The sequence below is a fragment of the Diospyros lotus genome, chromosome 4 (genome assembly GCF_014633365.1).
Source record: "Diospyros lotus cultivar Yz01 chromosome 4, ASM1463336v1, whole genome shotgun sequence".
Classification (NCBI taxonomy): Eukaryota; Viridiplantae; Streptophyta; class Magnoliopsida; order Ericales; family Ebenaceae; genus Diospyros; species Diospyros lotus.
In genome coordinates this window covers 36,215,030-36,235,970 of record NC_068341.1, presented here as the reverse complement: position 1 = coordinate 36,235,970, position 20,941 = coordinate 36,215,030, and the positions used below count along the sequence as shown (strand labels likewise).

Genomic DNA, 20,941 nt, shown 5'->3' with positions numbered 1-20,941 from the left:
TAGACTTTCTTCCATATTTTTCTACCTTTGCTCCAACTTGTCTATTCTTGTAATTAGATATTCCTTCCTATCTAAGAGCCTTGTGAGAGACCTTGTAATGAAGTCAGTTATTTGAATCTTCATAGGTTGGGTAGGTTGTTGGGATGATGAAGTAAGGGCTTGAGTAGTTGTTTGAGTAAGTGAGGGTGTTGAAGGTTGGGAAGATTGAGAAGTCCTAGCACCTTGAGTAAGAGGGTCAGATAGAGGATTACCCACTTCTGGGTGTTTTGGTTGCTCTTCTTTAGAAGGCATTTTCCAAACCCCTTTTTCAAATTTGATTCTCATTCTCTTAAAGGTTTGACTAGAATAAGTATCAAAATGGGGAGTGAGATATAGACCTTTCAAGAATAGGTCCATGGGTTTTGTTAAGAATTAGAGTAACAAGCATCCCAAATGGAAGCTTGCTAGAAGTTTTGGAAATGACAGAATCATACATACGAGTGAAGAGGAAGTAAGGGAGGCTGAAATGAATGTTGTGGATGACACATTGCATGAGAAGTAAATCAGTATAGGTCACAAAGTGAAATGACCCTCCCCTAGTGTTGATTGAGGTGACAATGAAGTGGTGAAGAACCCTATGTTCTGGGTCTAGAAACTCATGTGACCTTGGGTCGATTGCTAAAAATGTTCATTTCTTACCAATAAGGGTAGTCCATATTTCATGATAATCAAGGTCTAGATAATCTAAGACCTTTTCACAGAAGGATAGTTCTAGGTGATTGACTAGTCTTTCAGCTGTGTGCATGTATTCTACCCCATTGAACCTAAATTTAATATTATTTGTACCAAATTCCTCTTTCTTGTTCTCTATGGGTGATTTAGATAAGCTAGAGTAGAATTCTGCTAGGGCTTCAAGGTATATTTGTAGGTTTAGTGTAGAGAGCTTGTACCAACCCAAGTTTGTGATCCATTTTTTTAAGTTTTCCCCGAATTTGATGGATTCAAACTTAGAGTAGTTAATGTTCCTACCGAGTAAGAAACCCCTAGACATAACATCAGTGAATAAGGTTTTGTGTCAATCATTCCTAAATCTTTGTGTGGGGAGGGGGAGAGCTAGGTGTCAGAACTAATGGTTTCTTAGTCCAAGGTTTCTTTGGGTGCCATTTGAGAGGTTTCGGACTTGATTTTAAGAGTACCGAAGGCTATGTTTTTGATAATGATTTTTTTTTAATGAGATGAGAATGATTGAGAGTAAGGGTGTTCGCGGTGAGGTTTATCCAATCTAAGCCCTTCTCAATACGTCAAACCATATGTGCAATTTTTTTATTACTCCAAATCACACGGTCTGATTTGGTTTCCATAGACCACACCACAAAATACGATGCAGTTTCTATAGTTTGTCCAAGTGGGCTTTTTATTGGGCTTGGTAGATTAACAAATTGGGTCTAAAACTTTTTTGGTTGATCATTTTAACATATTCTTAGTTTTTCACTTCAAAATTAACATTTTTACAAGGAAAAAAAAAACTATACTAGTAAATAGTTTAAACAAACTACAATTTAATCAAAAATCAAAATGAAAATTTTAACATATTTCCAAAACATGCCATAACTATTAAAGTCCAAAGGTCAAGTATAATCAACTTACTACTAATTACTAAAGTCTTAATAGTCGGGCAATTCGGTTAAAAACTAAAATTATTTTTATCAAACTGCAAACCACACAGTTTATAGATTTATCAAATTGCGCGGTGCAATGCAGTGAGATCAGTTTTCACGATTTAGCAGTTTTTTTGAACACCCTTAATTGAAATGATCAATGGTTTCATGCACAAACAATCAAAATCGAAAGAGGAAAGACTTGAGGATTACCTAGAATTGATTTTGCTAAGAGCTAGGGTTCGAAGATTTGTGAAAGGTGAGGTTTAATCAAGTGAGCTTCTGTTTATACTTGTGTAAAAATTAGATTTGAAACCCTAATTTTAAAGTTAATATGGATTTTTTACTTGACTATTTTTTATTTGTAATCGAGTATGACTAGAATATACTCGACTACTTTTACTTTGTACTCAAGTATGGAATTTTTGTAATCGATTAGAGCCTTGCAATTTATTCGAGTAACCTTGATTGTTACTCGAGTAAGGCTTACTGTTGAAATCACACCCACTTTGTTCAAAAATTTGCTAGACTAATTCCTATTATTACTTGATTAATGATTTACAATAGTCAATTTGAAATCAAGCTTTACTCGATTAAAAACACCCAACTGAGAGATTTAAAATATACTCGATTAATGCTTTATTTTTACTCAATTAAGGATCACACTTACTTGAATAAGAAGTAAATCTACTCAATTAAGAACTAAATCTACTTGATTAAGAACCAAATTTACTCAATTACTCTAGGGTTTATACTCGACTATTTTTAATTCTCAAATTTCAAGAACTCCTAATTCAGTTCTGATTTTTGTGAACTAATTTTTCTCTAAGGTTTGGTAAAAATATCAACTTTGATTTTTTGTTGGCACATATTCCAAGATTATATCCCCTTTTTTAACATAACCTCTAATAAAATGATGCATAATTTCTATATGCTTGGTTCTAGAGTGATGCACCAGATTTTTTGATAGATTTACAACACTAGAATTGTCACACTTAATAGGAATATGAATTACCTTAATTCCATAAACTTCAATTGCTATTTAATCCACAAAATGTGTGCACAGCAACTACCAGCTAAAACATATCAGCTTTAACAGTAGAGGTAACTACATTGTTTTGCTTTTTAGATGACCAAGAGATCAACATACTTCTTAAAGAATATGCTTCCTTAAGAGAAAACAATCCTTAAGAAAATAATATAGAGGCAATACAAAGAGAAAAGAGAACCCACATTCCCTAGAGAAAAGAAAATAGATGGAAAACAATGAAATAATGGGTGATCCACCCAAAGGGGTTAGAACAAGATTATCCATTAGAAATGAATGTAGGTTCATATTACTCTTATCACAAATAGAACTCAAAAATATTCAAAAAGCGATGGATGATGAAAATTGGATATTAGCTATACAAGAAGAGCTAAATCAATTTGAAATGAATGAAGTTTGACAATTTGTGGCTAAACGAGATGATCATCCAATAGGGACAAAATACATCTTTAGGAACAAGATGGATAAGAATGGAGTTGTGATTAGGAACAAAAAAAGGTTAGTAGCTAAAAGGTATAGTCAAGAAGAAAAACTTGACTATGATGAGACCTATGTCTTTGTAGCTAGACTAGAAGTTATTAGAATGTTTTTTACTTTTCCATGTTACAAGAACTTTAAACTTTTTCAAATGGATGTAAAAATCATCTTTTTAAATAACTTCATAAATGAAAAGGTTTATGTAAAACAACCTTCCAATTCTAAAGATCCTCACTTCAATCATATTTTCAAAATTATTAAAGTTTTATATGGATTGAAACAAGCTCCTAGACCATAATATAAAAGGTTAAGTAAATTCTTATTGGAGAAAGGTTTTAAAAGAGAAAAAATTGATATTACATTTTTCATTAAAACTCATAATAAAGATATGTCATTGGTACAAATTTACATTAATGACATAATATTTAGAGCTTCAAATTAATCCTTTTGTGATGAGTTTGCTAAACTAATGCAAGAGAAATTGAAATAAATATTGATAGGAGAGTTCAAATATTTTCATAATTTACAAATTAGGCAAAATAATAAAAGAATCTATACAAGTCAACAAAAATACATTAAAGATCTTAAGAGATTCCACATGCATAAGTATAAACTTATATTAACTCTCGTGAGTAGTTCTCTATCCATGAGTAAAGACGAAATAGAAAAAATTATAAATAATAAATTATATAAAAGTATAATTGGTTCCTTGTTGTACTTAAGTACCTCTATAAAGAAGAAATATCTTAAAAAAAGACTTTGACATTCCAATCCTTCCATAAGAAGTAAAAAAATAAAAAAGAAAAACAACAATAATTCAAGACTACAAAGACAATTTTCAATGGTGGGAGTGTGCAGCATGCTTCAAATTCCAATATCATCATTCCATAAAAAGGGGCCACCTTTCGACAATAGTTTCATGTATTCATATCTCTCAGCTCACGTCAAACAAGACTTCTAATAAAGACACAAAACCTTGGCTGAGCGAATAAATTATTCATTCTAACCCGATTCTGGGGGTTCGGCCACCTTCAAATTCAAGAAAGATGCATCGGCGTCATTGATAAAAAAGTCCGCTCAAATCTTCAGAGACAACTATCCTTTTTTTATTTTTCCTGTTTATTATATTTATTAATTTTTTTAAAAAAATACATAATTTCTTATTTTATATTTTTAAAATAAATTTATCTCTTCTCTCCCTCTAAATAATTTATCTTAAACTTTACAAATAAATTATCTTAATAACCTTATTTCATTCATTTTAGCAAATACTACATTAATTTATACTAATAAATATATATACATATATATATAATTCCTAAGACATAAACCAAACGGTTAGATGAACAATATTTTTAAATATCAATTCAATTGGTTGTGAGTTCGATCTTTGTCTTACGTTAAGAGCCAAAAGCCCAATTAACAATTTCTCTCTCCTAACATAATCGAGAGCATAAGTACCAGAGTTACGCAAATGTGATCATCCCATATACATATATATATATATATATTAATTCTAAAACACAATAATTTTTTTATAGGCCCCGCAAACTTTACAAAACTTTCAAAGAGAAAACCGAAAGCGAAAAAGAGGAAATATACTTTATAGGATTCAAAAGGCAAACCCACGCGCCTGTCAACGATACTTTATATACAATGCAGAGAGCACCAACATAAGCACCAATGAGAGAGGGTCATGCCAGGCTATGACTTAAATTAACATGCAACCAAAACTGGTTTTGAATCTTCTTCTTGGAACTTTCTCTGGCGAAAGATCTGCAAGTAGTAGCAACGGTACCAATTACAATAAAGAAAATATAAAACACATTCAGGAGCAAAAAAAAGAAACCTAAAATGCCAATACTTGAATATTCACAGCGTAAAAATTGTTTGGGGATGTCTGCAATTAGTATGAACTCTTTTAAGATTCTACTGCTAAAACAATGAGAAGAAAATCAACAAGAAATGATATTGCAACTCTGGTTTAATATAGCAAAATGCTGGAGTTGCCAACCAATGACTATCTCTGAATGATTTCTTTCATAAAGCACATAAATTTTACGAATTGTTATGAAAATCCTTCAAACTGTTGTCTTATTTCCCCCCATCACCCCACCCCCACCCCACAAAATAAAAATAAAAAACAGAAGGAACTGTTCTGCATTATGTATATTTAATAGCTTTTACAAAATGTTCATACTTCAGATAATGCATCATGCAGAAGTTAAGGTTTTTGCATTATTTCACTAGTCGTGTTAAATAAATGATTGGCTTTATCGTCAATAGCAACTTCTTCAACCTGATGCTCTAAAAATTCTTCAGTCCCGCAAAAATGCAGCCTACCAATATGAGAGACTGAAACAAATAAATGACCTCAACCCATGTACCACAAAGTCAGCGAAAAAAAACACGGAAATTACCTTGATAAGTTTGCCTCCAGGCCAGTCTACCTAAAGAGCCTTGGAACAGATCTTTTTGGTATCTTGCCTTCAAGTTTTAATCTTCTGTATGCTTCCCTAACATGGCAGGGCCTGATAGGCCCACTCTCCTTTCTCTCCGCCATCACAATTCTGGCTGCAAACGTGATAAAAATAAGAGTGACCATTTAAATTTTTGGCATGCACATTCAGTTCGAATCAAGAACTAAGCTCATAATGTAAAAATTGAAACTCAGAAAAATTTGAAAACCTGTTTCAACAAGTTCACCAACAAACATTTTTGCTATCCCTGAGACCACAATTGTCATTGGTACAGAAATTTTTGCACTTCCAGTAATGCTTGATAACAACTGCACTTGGATCATATTTGTAAGCAAAACAAATAGTTAATACATGACCCCAGGAGGAGTTTTTAACACGAAAATAATGCATCTAATTATGGAGATTGCACGATGGCATAAGGCTAAAGATGAAAAATCATCTTTTGTGAATGTCTTGTCACCAAAACAACAAAATATCAAGCAATTATCCCACCATGTGAGATCAGCTACATGAAAGCTTTCTATTCATTCCATCCATGACCTTATATTCTGTAAGGCTCATATACTTAATATCAACGCTAAGTGCCTCCCATCTAGTTTTTCTTGGTCTTTCTTTCCCTCTTTTTGCTAACTACTTGTTTCATTCCATCCATTCTTCTCACAAGAGCCTCATTGGTCTTCTTCTCAATGGACCAAACCATCACATCTTATCTTCAATAGGAGTCACTCCGACCTTATTACAAATAAACCCATTTCTAATTTAATATTTTTTTGTAAAACCACATAGCTTAGCATCTTTATCTCGGTTACACTCATATTTTGCATATATTGACACTTTACTACCCAACATTATGTGCCATACATACAACAAAGTTAGTCTTATAGCTATCTTATAAATTTTCCTTTTAATTTTATTGTTATTTTACTAATCCATAGAACACTAGATGTACTTTTCCATTTTAACCATACAGCCTTGATTCTATAGGTAGCATCCTCATTTCTCCTCGTCTTTTTTGATGATTGATCTAAGATATCTAAATTGATATTTTCTTAGAATGACTTGATCTTCCAATTTTACCATAACCTCATCCATACTTATGTTTTTACTCAATTTACATTCCATATATTTGGTTTTCACTCTACTTACTTTAAAATCTTTAGATTCTAAAGTATCCCTCCATATCTTGAGCTTATTCGCACCTTCCTTCTGTCTCATCAACCAACACATGAAATATCAATGTCGGCATTATACTACATGGCACTACTGTATATGGTTCTTTTGAAACACACACAGTGCAGAAAATAAGCTCATGCCTACTTGGATGCGAAACATAATTGGTAAAAAGAGCCAAAGTGAAAAGCATACCCTTTTCATGTTTGCTTTCTGAAATCCTGATCTCCGGAAGGATTCATACCTACTCATTTGCTCCCCTGTGAATCGTGATAAAATGGCCCTGAAAGAAATTATCAATATATATAATGGTTCGAAGGGACAAGAGTAAGTGTAAATTTACATATTCAACAAAATAGAAAAGAAATCATCATCATTAGCTGCACTTCAACCTAACTAAGTTAGGGTTTGTAGCACACCATTCTTAATGCCAATTAACAATACAACCCTAAACCGTAAATCAAAAGCAAGATAACTTAAGCCTCAGATTATTTCCCCCCATGGGATAATTTAATCCCACTTTGGTGGGATAAATTTTTACTCAGTTTCGACAATTTTGCCCGTCAAGTATAAAACCCTCCCCCCCCCCCCACCGTCTATCTTGACTGTCGCTGCCCTTCCTCACTGGCCACCGCCACCGGCCAACCTCCCCTTCAATATCTCTCTCCCGATCTCACCCTCTCAGTCTTTCTTGTTGATCACTGGCACAAAAAGCCACCACGATCTCCCTTCTCCACTGCCACAATGCCTCCATCTCTCTCCAGCTGGATCTCTCTGTCTCTGCTGCCTAGTCTCTCCCTCTGTACCAACTTAAGGAAGGACCTTTAAAACCAGAATTTTATTATCACAATAAGCTTACCACTAGTAATAAAACCTTAAATTGTTAGATGGGGCCCAGTAATGTATTTCAAAATATCCAACAAGATCAATCCATGATCATTTTCTTTCAAATATATATACAGATCAATGAACTCCTAAAATGTTAAGAAGTGTGGGAATTTGATAAACCCTCCCAAGAATTATCCTTGAAACTTAAAACAAATTCAACATTTTACTCACAGTTATATGCCATTCTTCTTCTCTAGTTTGAAGCTCCTCAATGCCATCTAAGAATTCCTTGTACAGTTTCCACTTATTTCAGAAATAAATTGAAAATAAAAAGCACAAGAATATTTTGGCTGATTTGAACAGCCAAAATGTTGGGCCAAGTGGGCAAAATGCCATCTGGCCTTGCTTTAACAATCAGAATGATTGTTACAGCAAATGGCAGAATGAGCATTTTTCCCATTTGGCCTGATATTTTGATTCATCAAATTGGCCGAAATATCATTGTTCAAATAACAATGGTTGATACTTAGTAATTAGGTAGTCATCAAAAATTCATTGCCTTGCAAGGCTTGTTATTATTCAAACTTCAGTTATAGACCAGTGAAGGAAGCTTTCCTAGCACAGGTTAGTGCCAAAAAAGTTATACTTACGCATCAAGAAGTCAATAGTTACAGTGCCACACAATTTCTGCTTGATGAGTATTTAATTCACAAAAGTTCATCTGGAAAATTTAAACCTAAAAAAACTTTAACAGATTGGAAATTATGACCACGTAAAACAGTATTAACTACGGTGACAATTATTTTTCAAAAATACGACAGGAAAAAGGAAATATTAATCAAGAACAAGGAATTACTGCATCTTAGACATTTTATCAGGGTCGGAGGTAGATGGAAGCTTCGCAAGGTCAACATCCATGTTGTCTTCTTCTTCCTCATCTTCTTCTTTGTTTTTACCGGTCACTGCTGCAGCTGCAGTAGCCCCAGCTCTGTATTTCAAAGGCTTCCTATTTGAGGGGCCAGCATTGGTGTTTTTAACAATGTCGTCATCATCTTCTTGAACACTAGCATAAACAGGGAACTGCACAGCTGCAGATTCAGATTGAACATTAATTTGAGTTTCAAGACCATCGGGGGCAGTAATGGGAGAACCAGGTGGTGATTCCTCCTTTTGTTCCTCAAATGCAACTTCAAATGGATCCTTTGACTGCTTCATAATCATCTCTGTCTCTCTCTCCCCCTTTAACTATCCGTACATATGCCTGAATTTTTCCAAAGATGAAACAGTTAGTCTTTCTGTATTTTCATTTTACTTTGTCCCAGGTAAGAAGGGATTGTATGGCCATAAAACAAATACATACAATATAAGATGCTCATCCACAATACACATACAGGGTTAATCACAAGACGAGCATGCCCCAACAACAATTATTTTACATGGTAAAGGATGGACATTAGGCTGGCTGGGTTGGGTTAGGGAAGGCTTCATGATGTGCTACTTAAAATATGTCTGTCCAAGTTAAGGTGACCCAAATTGAGCCTATGCTGAAGCTAGACCCTAGTAACAATCCTATAAGTCCAACTATGGGCATGCCACCACCTACCAACAGGGTGGCAGTTGATCACAGGGGTTTGTCCTAGGATCTTTGAGAGGGAAGGGGTATTCAAAAAGGAAAAAGATTGGATCAAAAAGATGAGAAATATCCTTTCTCAATGGAGTGGGAAAATAGAAGTGATGGATCTGTTACTGTAACTTCACCACCTAGACCAAGATTTCTGGTAAATTATTATATACAAGAATGTAAAGCTTATCACTCAGCAAAAAACTAAGTAGGATGACTATATAATAATTTCCTTGATGCACAGGAACTGTTCATTATTTATTAGTTAGCAGTAGTTGATTTCTACTTGAGCAACTGATGCTCTCTAGTTAATTTTTTCCTTTTTTCCAAAATAAAAATTTGCTAAATTTTAAATATCCACTATTCCATAATTCAAAATTTGATTAAAGTAAGGATAAATTACTAGGAACCACATAAACTAATGCCTTGTATCACTCATATGCCCTTCATTTGTAAAATATTATAATTTTCTCCACTCTTTAAATGAGATGCCCATGTATTTGTATCATAATTTTAACATTAACAACTTCATTTAGTATTAATTTTCTTCCCCTGCACTTCCCTATCCTATCCTGCACTAACCAAAACAGCCCCCTCGTCCCCCATTCAATCATGTTTATGACCCCAGTGTTGACACCTAGAGCCCTTTTTCTCTACCCCTCTTGCCACCACCAATGCCTTCTTTATTCCATCCATAAGTCTCCCCCATCATTTCCATGTCTATTTTTCAGAATCCACCCTACTTAAATTCATGGAACAGGTATAAGGGATTAGATTGAATTACAAAAGATAAAGTTCCCACAATTTTCTCTTCAAAAGGATCACCATATTGTAAGGTTAAGAAAAAGTGCAAAGACATAAAAGTTTTTCACCCTGTTAGGAATGAACAAATTTGAATGTAGAATGACACAACTTAAAATTTGGAATTCAATTGAATTCCACATACTTGTGTTTGGAATAAATATATAATTAAGTTTCACTTTCCATTACTTCCTAAAATACCCTTAATGTAGTGATCTTATTCGAGTAAAGAAAAAAAACACCATAATTATATATCACCCCAATAAACCTGATTTAACTCTGCAAAAAAGTCAAACATCAATAGAAAATCTAAACTTCAACCATATATCACTACATTCAATAGATCAGTAGAGTTGTCTTCTGCTACATGCTCAGTTTCCTGAAATGGTAGCTTCTTTTTTCCTTTGAAAACAACTACATTTTGTAAGGTTCTTTCATACATTCTATCAAACACCTGCCATGCAATAATGAAGACACCATTTAGAAAACATCTACACTAGGAAACAATTCAACATAAAACCTTAACTAGAACAGCCAAGTCAGCCCCACACCCAAACAACCCTAACCAACTGGAGCTGTGGATATTTTTATAAATTATGTAGACGTTTCACTTTTATGCAATTTTATCATTTCATACCTGAGCTTTATTTGCAATTTCTTTGTTTTTTTAGTTTGACCTCTAATACATTTTAGTCTGTCAAAATCATTCAAATTTGTGCATTATGCGGTTTGTTTGATTATGCCAGATTTATGTGCATACTAAGCAGTAACAAGTTGTCAAAGGAACTATATATATATATATATATCCATTTATAGAGAGAGAGAGACAGAGAGACAGAGCAGAGGAAAGAAGGCTGCAAAAATAAGAAACAAAACAGTGTGTGTAATCAACTTCTGTGTTGAATCAAACACACACTGTCCAAAAAGATTGAGGAACACTTGCACAAATGACGAGCAGTTGATTACACATAATAAATTGAAGAGGAATGGAAGAGAAGTGTTACCAATGTGCAGAGTGGACGGATTGAAGAAGAAGAAGAAGAAACCTCTCTCTCTCTTTCTCTCTCTCTCTCTCTGAGACGCCGAGGCAGCGGCGAGACGGCGAGAGCGGCGAGTACGACGGGGATAACAGCCTTCGGCTGAGAGAATCAACGGCGCTACACTGGAAAGCACTGTCGGCAGAATGGAGGAGGAACCCTAGGTTTCCTTCTTTATATATGTCTGGGCCTTGGCCTGCCCACTGGTTCACAACACAACTGGGTCAAATTGGCCCCTAAATTTTGGCAATGTGGTTTCTTAATAATGTAAATTAAAAACGGCAATTGAAAAGTTTTATAATTAAATATATTATAATATAATTTTTATTTTATTTTAATGATCATACAAATAGATCTTTTTAATTGTAAAACTATTTAATAACAAAGAAAAACTTTATAAACAAATATAGAATTGCCGTTAAATTAATAGAGGGTGTATTGGAAAAAATTTAATTTATTCTTAATATATAAGGCAAAATAGGGTAGTAAAATTTTAACAAAATAGTATAATAAAACATTGATAAATAGAAATATCTTTACAAATACAAATAGCATAAATAAAAGGTTAGATTTAAAAATAAGATATAATAAATATGTATTATTTAAAAATTAATGTATGATGTGTTTTGTAACATATAATATATAAAATAAAAATATTATTCTGCATATTACTCAAAATATATACAAATTTTTATATATTTTAAATAATTACTATACTTTCATAACAATTACTATACTTTAAATTTTTATATACTTTAAATAATTACTATACTTTCATAACAATATTATTCATATATATATGTTGGTGTAATATTATATAATTCATAATAATCTTATTTAAAAATTAAAAATAATTATAATCACAATTATGACTTATTATTAATTTTTTATAGAACTATTATGAATTGTTATTGATTTTATATAAAACTATTATAAGTTTTACAATATCATGCCAATTTATAAAATTTATTTGTAAATAAAATACTTGAAATGTACATTTAATACTATATTTAACGATTAATTTTTTAAATTTTAATATAACATTAGTTGAGTGAACTAAGTATTACTTGAATAAAATATATAGTTATTCGAGTAAAACTTGTCGATACTATATTTTACTTAATTAATATTTATTCTTAATCGATTAATGATACAATCATACAAATATAAACACTTATTATTTTAATTTAGATTTATTACTCGATTAAATGTTATAATTACTCAACTAATATATCATTAACTTTTTGTTTATTCAAATAATATTATTTCATCATATTATTTGAATGTTTAGATTTTACTTAATTAAAAAAAATCAATCAAATACTATACTTGTTAGTTGTTACTAAACTAAACATTTCTTTATTCAATTAAAAAGATAAATACTCTATTAAACTCATATATTAGTTAATTAATTTTTAAGGTACAATATATCTTATTATTAAGATATTTTATTAAATGATAATATTATAATAATTTAAATTTTAATAATTTTATATTAAATTTTTTTTTATAAAATTATAAATAAATTTATTAATATATTTATAAACAAACTATTCCCTTGCAAACCTCTAAATGATTCAACTCATTACCCTTTAATCGAGCATGTTCACAAATTTATAATCGACTCAACCCGCGAATCTACAATCGAGCCAATTGCGAGCTTACAATTGAAAGGGACAGCAGCTTGAAACCCCGCCGGAAACACTTGCCCAAGCACACTGACAAAAACTGGCAGGAGAAAACTGCCGACAACACTTACCGACACCGAAGCAGCCACCGGAGAAACAGAACATTGGTCTTTCCGGCAACACTTGCCAGTTATCGCAGTAAACTATTTCACCGAATTGCTTACTACTACAAAAGCTCGCTGAACTGCTTGCCACTGCAACTCTGACCACTTGCAACTCCGGTCGTCTACCTGCTATTAACTACTGCAACTCTTGCCCTAACCAGCGACCTTGTTGAAGATGAAGAAGAAACCCACCAGAAACTAGAAGCGGGTCCTGCGGGCAACTCTTGCTTCTAGAACCGCCAACTGCCGCTACTGCACCATCAGCCATCCGCAACGTCATGATCGCCTACTACTCGAACGCTGCACATTTGCCACACACTGCTCGCTGCTTGCACACATACTGCATGCTCGCCGCACGCCGCTCACGCGCACGTTGCACGCTGCTCGCTGCTTGTACGCTGTTTGCAATCGCCGCATGTAGCTCGCACACAGGTTGCTCGCCGCTGCTAACCCACTTGCTTGCGGTTCCGCCGACCACCTACATGCTGCATCGCCGGCAACCTGCAACTTTTGCTGGCTTGTCTGGAGGATTGCTGGTTGTTGGCTTCGGTGAACTGCTTGCTACTGGCTTTTTATTCTGGTACAGTCATCGTTGTCATCTCTGCTTGTCCGCATGTCGTGTGTGTATATATATATATATATATATGCGGCCGATTCAAGCTTCCACGAGAAGCTTCTTGCAAATTCCTTTTTCTCCGCATATATATTATATAATATATAATGTAAAGCCAAACGTAATAATAATCCAGTGTGCCTCCACTTACTCCCTTTATTAATTCGTATTCTTTGTGTGACTTTTTATATTTGTATCCTTAATTATATAAAGGAAGATAAATTATAGATTAAATATTTGACCTATATATAAGAAAAAAATTAAATCATGACTCACCAAACTGCATCGAGATATCACTTGTCCTTTTACCATTTAACATATTTTGGGAGCTTAATTCATATATATCTCATATATAATAATTGTACACCTTGTGTCCACCTTCTCCCATAAATTAAATATATATCCTATATATAATTATATACATGTCAAGAAAAATAACAATTGCATGGGTTTTATTAAATGTAAATTGAGAGTATTAAACTTATTCCGTCAAAACTCTATGAATTCTTAATGGTATTTAAATTTTTTATTAACTTTTAATGGTAGAAAAAAATAGTATATCATTTTATACTCACTAATCCGTTGTGCTCCTCTATATAATTATATGCATGTCAAGAGAAATGACAATTGCATGGGTTTTATTAAATGTAAATTGAGAGTATTAAACTTATTCTGTCAAAATTTTATGAATTCTTAATGGTATTTAAATTTTTTATTAACTTTTAATGATAGAAAAAAATAGTGTATCAGTTTATACTTACTAATCCAATCAGTTGTGCTCCTCTATATAATTATATGCATGTCAAGAGAAATGACAATTGCATGGGTTTTATTAAATATAAACTGAGAGTATTAAACTTATTCTGTCAAAACTCTATGAATTCTTAATGGTATTTAAATTTTTTATTAGCTTTTAATGGTAGAAAAAAATAGTGTATCAGTTTATACTCACTAAACCAGTCAGTTGTGCTCCTCTATATAATTATATGCATGTCAAGAGAAATAACAATTGCATGGGTTTTATTAAATGTAAAGTGAGAGTATTAAACTTATTCCGTCAAAACTCTATGAATTCTTAATGGTATTTAAATTTTTTATTAACTTTAAATGATAGAAAAAAATAATGTATCAGTTTATACTTACTAATCCGATCGGTTGTACTCTTCAGTGTGTGACTTTTAAGTTCACTGTCAAATAGTGATCATATAACATCAAACACCTTTAATGCAAATTGAACACACTATAAAAAAAAGGGATATTTTGCGACAATTTCAACAATATTTTATGGCAATTTTAATAAATCATTGCAAAATTTAATAATTAAAAAATTAAATTTTATAGCAATTTTTGAAAAATTGTCATAAAATTTAGAAAATAATTTAATAATTAAAAAATTAAATTAAATTAACATTATAACAGTTGCAAAATTTATTAATTTATTAATTAAAAAATAAAATTTTGGAAAATCACTATAAAATTTAGAAAATAATTTATTAATTAAAAAATTAAATTAAATTAACATTTGTGCCAATTAAGAACCTTTGCAAAATTTATTTATTTAATAATTAAAAAATAAATTTTGTGACAATTTTGAAGAATTGCAACAAAATTTTAAAAAATAATCTAAAATTTATATTAAAAATATATAAAATTTTGAAAATGTATAAAAAAAAATTAAAAAATATATGTTAACTCTTCTTTTTATTTTTTAATTAATTTATTTATTTTTAATTTATTCCGTTATTCTTTTTATTTTATTATAAAAAAATTAATTTAATTTTTTAAATAATTTCCTACACATAATAATAAATGTTACGCATGTATGAATAATTGTTTATAAAGTTATCCACACATAATTACAAATGTTATATATGTGTGGGTATCCACGTATCTATGATTTTATACTTAAATTACAAAATGTAAACAAACACTACATTTGAATATGTACAATTGATAATAAATAAATACTACAAATGTTATATAATAATTAACTATTGGTAATATTTATTAAATATGTATAAAATGTAAACAAATATTACATTTGAAAAATAAATAAAAAGTTTAAAAACCATAATATTGTTAAAGTTTTTATTATTTTAAATTTTAAAAATCACAAAAATAAAATAATATCGAGAGATTGTATTATATAAAAATGAGTCTAAATACTACCTTGTCACTCTCTTTCTCTCTATAAATAGGAGAACTTTCCACTAATGTAAGATATGCTCACAATTTTAGTGAAATTATAATTTTACTTCGGACATAAAACTGACTTATGCATCAAAAGGTTTGCAGGTGATCTCATTTACGCCCTAAATTTGTTTTTCTCTTTGCAAATCTCTCAAAAACACCAAGAGACACTCTCTTGTATTTTGATCGAAACATTATCTCGCATAAAAAAAATATTATTATTATATTTTGATAATAATAGTGTAAATTCAGCATATAATAATGGTTCTTAAGACTTGACATGAGAATGTAATTTTAATTAGAAATGAATTATTTTTAAAATAAATTTACAAAATATCTTCTTATTTTTTATGAAAGTATTATCAAAACTATTCTTAAACTCTCTCAATACTTGTCTTTGTGTGTCGAACTCTTCGTTGTTTTGTTGATCATCACTTCACCTCTTTGTATAATAGTCGTATATAATTAGTTTTGAAAATTTATTCTATTTCCAGTATTTAGTTTTACTTTCGTTATTTACAAGTTTTGTCTCATAATTTATTTGTGAAACTTAAGGTCTACCTTGGTAATCTGTAGATGCTCTACGGTCTTCGTTTAATGTAATTCTTATTTATAAAAAAAAATTAATTATTTGAGGTAACAAACTAATAATAAATAATCTAATATATCAAACTAATTTATTATAATTATTAGATTTATAATATAATTATATTTTTAAATAAATATTAAATTGATATAATAATTTAAATTATTTTATTACCATATTTTAGATTATTATTTCAAATTATTATTTTATTAGTTATCATAATCATAAATTATTTTTTTATCAATCAAATAATTAATAATATTATTTTCATAAATAATTTTATTTTTATTTAACAAATAAATGTTTCAACAAAATAAGGAAAGGTGAAAAAGTTTTTTTCCCAAATCCCCCTATTTCTCTCTTCTCCTCAATTGGAAACCCTAACTCACCCCCTCTTCCCCTCTTCTCTTTCTCTCTCATTCTCTCACTCTCTATGAATTCACTCCCGCCGTCGACCCATCCGTATCCACCTCCGATCGTCATCGCTAAAATCAATACTAATATTCAAATTTAGCAGTGGTTCAGTTTTGAAACCGTCGCAAAAGTCATGGTTAGATTGAATTTTATATTGAAATTTAACGGCGATTTTAAAACCGCTGCTAAATGTTATTAATTGCCAAGAAATAATATATTTTGCGACGATTCATAATTCGTCGCAAAAAATGTAACTTTGCAACGGTTGTTGAAAACCATTGCAAAATGCCTCTCAATGGTTGTATCTGCAGCGATTTTTAAAACCGTCGCAAAATGACAAAAAAAACCTCCGCTAAAATTCGATTTTTTTATAGTGACACTTTGACTTGTCTCAAGAATCTCTCCATCTTCTCAAGACATTATGACAATTTTGAGTGAAGTCTAGCAACATATCAGGATAATCTAAAAGGCAATGAAGTCTATTAACTGTAAATAAAAAGAAAAGACAAGGTGAGGTAAGCACCCTCAGAGTCTGTCTCCTTTTCACATTTTTCATTTTCTTCTTCTCCTTATTCATCCTCATTTCTTACTACATCTAACTCCTTCTCTTCTCTACTCTCATCTTCCTCTTCATCCACTATGCGAGGTCCTTGGGGAGTTGTCCTCATGGGTCTTATAGGCACAGAAGTCCCAGTATCTTGGGTTACAGGATTTGACGAGCATACACCCTCATTATTTTCCCTCTTGATCACCATCTACCTTTCCTCGATTAGGCGCTCATAAAGGAGTAAGTCAGGTGAGGAAACCGATCCTCCATGGGTCAATTTGTCAATGTTTGCCTGATGTGACTTAACTAACGACTTCAAGTCCGACCACTTGTGCACATGCTTCCTTTGTAGTCGTAGTGTGCCAAAATCGAGGGGCCTTCCAACTTAGAAGAGGCCAAACCACTAGCCATATGGTTTCAAAGCCGTCCACCTTTTAGGTGCTCATTTGAAAAGTTTGACCTTATTGGTAGTATTTTGTAGTGCCACGAACTCCTTCTCCTCTCTTGTAGTTCAGACTCGATAAAAGCATCCGAACAAGCTGGTAGTGGGCTCCACCCTATGCTTCTTGCATAAAATAAAAAAATTCTGTTAGCACCGCCTAATCATTTGGGTGCAACTGGGCCAGTGTCAGTATCTCCTCATCCACAAACTTCATCCCAAATGGATGAAGTAATAACCTAAGTCCTGCCCATAGGCTATCAATATGAATGGCCATGGTAACCCCTTCAATTGTAGCTGTATACTCCTTATTACTTGGTTTTCTTGGCAACCACGAAATGAGAATGCTAAATGCATGTGTATAACCCACAACATCCCTACTCCTCAAAACTAATTGTTGCAATCTGGGAGATATAAGTATCCTAGAAGCCCTCGACATACCCTTTCATAGTACAAGTATGGGTTTAGAAAAGGCCATACCTAATTACTTTTTGTTGGTCCCTTAGGGTATGGCCACTCAAGAGAGGGGTGAATTGAGTGATTAAATTTTTTCTCAATTTTAATAAATATTATTGATTAATGATTTTATTGAAAAATATATATTTGATAAATATAATAAATTATATTTGAGTTTAATAATAAACGAAAGCCGCAAGATATAACAAAAATAAATATAATGAGACACAAGACAATTTATAGTGGTTCGGTATTTTTACACACACTTAATCCACTCTCCCAAGGTCTAACCACCCTTGGGGTTCCACTAAATCAAAATCATCAAGATTTCCACACTAGCTTACATTGGAAACTAAATACACACCTAAATTACAATGGGTTCTAGGCAACCACTACACCAAGATTTTCTCCCTAACTTACCTTGAAAACTAGATTCACCTAGATTTTAATGGATCTAGGAAACCTATATAATTCTCAATAATAATTTAAATATTTACAAATAATTTGTCCACATTTGGACACAAATGTTGACAAATTATACAAGGCAATAGTATTTAAATAAATAAATTTGCAACATCAAATGGAAAAGTTCGGATTTGTCGTAGAAGACTTGAAAAACTTTTCTCCTCTTACCTTGTGACTATTTGGTGGATGAATAATGAATCTTTGAGAGCCTTAGAATGTTTGAAAATTAACTTGAGAGCTTTTGGGAGTTTTGGATGTGCAATATGTGTAATTTCAAAAAATGAGTTTGGGGGATATTTATAAGCATTTTAGCCATTAAAGAAATGATTAATATGAAATTTTAAATTTAAAAATGTTTAGACTTTATCAAACAATAAGAAAGCATGTCTCACATTTAATTCAAAATAAATTTACTTTTTGGATAAGAAATTAAGATTTGAAAATTCAAATATAAGGTTGCGTTCTCTTTATTGTTTTCAAGTCATTTTTAGTTTTCAGTTTTCTAAAATAATGAAAACGCGTTCTCTTTGTTGTTTTTAAAAATGCATTTTTAAAAACAAAAAAAAAATTGTAAAGAAAACTCAAAACAACAAAAAGTTGTTTTGAGTGTTTTCATCCAAAACAAACTCTAAACTCAAAATACATCTATTTATTTATTTATTCATATTTTATTATTGTAATGGAAAAAAATATTACAAAATTCATTAACTTTAAAATGTATATATTTTTTAATAATATATTAACATTAAATATTTATAATTTACTTAATAATCAAATTTATTGAATAAAATATTATTAAAAAAATATTTTCAAAATTTCAAAGAGAACGCGTTTTCTAATTTTTTGTTTTGAAAAATAGTTTTGAAAAATGACAAAGAGAACGCGTTTTCAATTTTCTAAAAACAGATTATCAAAACAGAAAATTGAAAATGAATTCAAAACTCAAAACTGAAAATTGAAAAGTAAAGAGAACGCAACCTAAGCTTTTGAGACATAAATTATTAAAATAAGAAAACATGTCTAAAAGAAATCTCCTTTAATTCAAAATAAATTTACTTTTTGCATGAATAAGAGAAAACATGTCTAAAACCAATTCTCTTTAATTCAAAATAAATTTACTTTTTGTATGAAAAAGATAAAACATGTCTAAAATTAATTCTCCTTTAATTTAAAATAAATATACTTTTTGCATAAGTAATAAAAATATTTATCAATAAATGAAAATTCAAACATAAATTTTTGAGACATAAATGATCAAAAGTAAGAAACATGTCTAAAGACAATCCACCTTTAATTGAAAATAAATTTACTCTTTGTACCCACTTTTGATTCAAAATAAATTTATTTTTTATATGAGAAAGAAATACATTTATATCATAAAAATATTTTTGTTAATCATCAAAACTTAATTAATATGAGCAGGTTGGTTCAACACCTTTGGTCTTGGGAAAAGTCTTTGGAAGGAAAAGATTCGGAAGAGTCTGCGGGTGTTTTGGGTGCTAATGAGTCTCCGAGTAGGCAAAGGACGAAAGGTGTGACCCATAGGGGACCACTGTTATTTATAGCCTTACCTTTGGAACTCGAACTGTCACATAATGATTATGCACGCGAGCCTAGGCATTTGAAGATGTCTCTTGCTTCTTCTGATTGACAACATGAAATCATTCAAAATCCTTCCTTCAAACCTAACACATTTGCATACCTATCTTCGAGAAATTTAGAACCCAGAGACATACATATTCTTCCTTTTGCCTTATAACTAAAGTCAAAAGTGGGGAGCCATTGTTGTGGGATAACCAAACATGCCTTAAGGTCAAAGACCTAGAAGACCCCGAAAAGTCTTCCAAGCAAGCTTGGCCAAGCATCCTTGAACCCCGAAGACCCAAAGAGCTCTTGAATCCTGAAGACTCGAAGAGTTTTCAATTCCTTTGGGAGAAAACCCATAGAAGGTGTAACAACCCGCTCTTCCAAGGCGTGTCACTATGCTAGGATTCTTTTTTTTTAAATATATATTTTCTCTTCCCACAATACCATCTCTTATTGCCACAAGTACCAAATTTAAAAATTCTTAACATATACATATTTAACATTCCAAATGATAAGCTAAGGAATAGTAAACTAACCATTTGCGGAAGTAAAATTGAATCCTAAAGGAATATTGTAATTGCAAAGGAAAAAGATTCGTACAAAATCGTTCAATAACCACAATATTACAATATCTGGAAAACAAATTTAATATAAAATAGCTTAAACATGCCACCTATCAAGATTCTCATACTTTGTCCTAACATGGGAATATGACTTATTACATGATTACCAACATAATCATATCTTAGCAAT

The 20,941-nt window shown here is 31.4% G+C and overlaps 1 protein-coding gene across 1 annotated transcript; it reads right to left on the bottom strand.

Annotated features, from left to right (window-relative positions):
- Positions 1-4,743: 4,743 nt before the first annotated feature.
- On the bottom strand, positions 4,744-11,252 carry LOC127798697 (transcription initiation factor TFIID subunit 11). Its single transcript, XM_052332244.1, has 6 exons — positions 11,067-11,252; positions 8,497-8,901; positions 7,008-7,095; positions 5,851-5,950; positions 5,583-5,736; positions 4,744-4,938 (listed from the first exon to the last, which is right to left on the bottom strand). The coding sequence occupies exons 2-5, from the start codon at positions 8,859-8,861 to the stop codon at positions 5,609-5,611; spliced, it is 681 nt and encodes a 226-aa protein (XP_052188204.1). The 5' UTR covers positions 8,862-8,901; positions 11,067-11,252; the 3' UTR covers positions 4,744-4,938; positions 5,583-5,608.
- Positions 11,253-20,941: the final 9,689 nt, after the last annotated feature.

Coding starts and splice junctions, on each gene's coding strand:
- LOC127798697 (XM_052332244.1), bottom strand. CDS start 8,861: ATGATTATGAAGCAGTCAAAGGATCCATTTGAAGTTGCATTTGAGGAA. Junction 7,096..8,496: donor GATAAAATGTCTAAGATGCA/GTAATTCCTTGT, acceptor AATTTCTTTCAG/GGCCATTTTATCACGATTCA. Junction 5,951..7,007: donor AGAAAGCAAACATGAAAAGG/GTATGCTTTTCA, acceptor ATCCAAGTGCAG/TTGTTATCAAGCATTACTGG.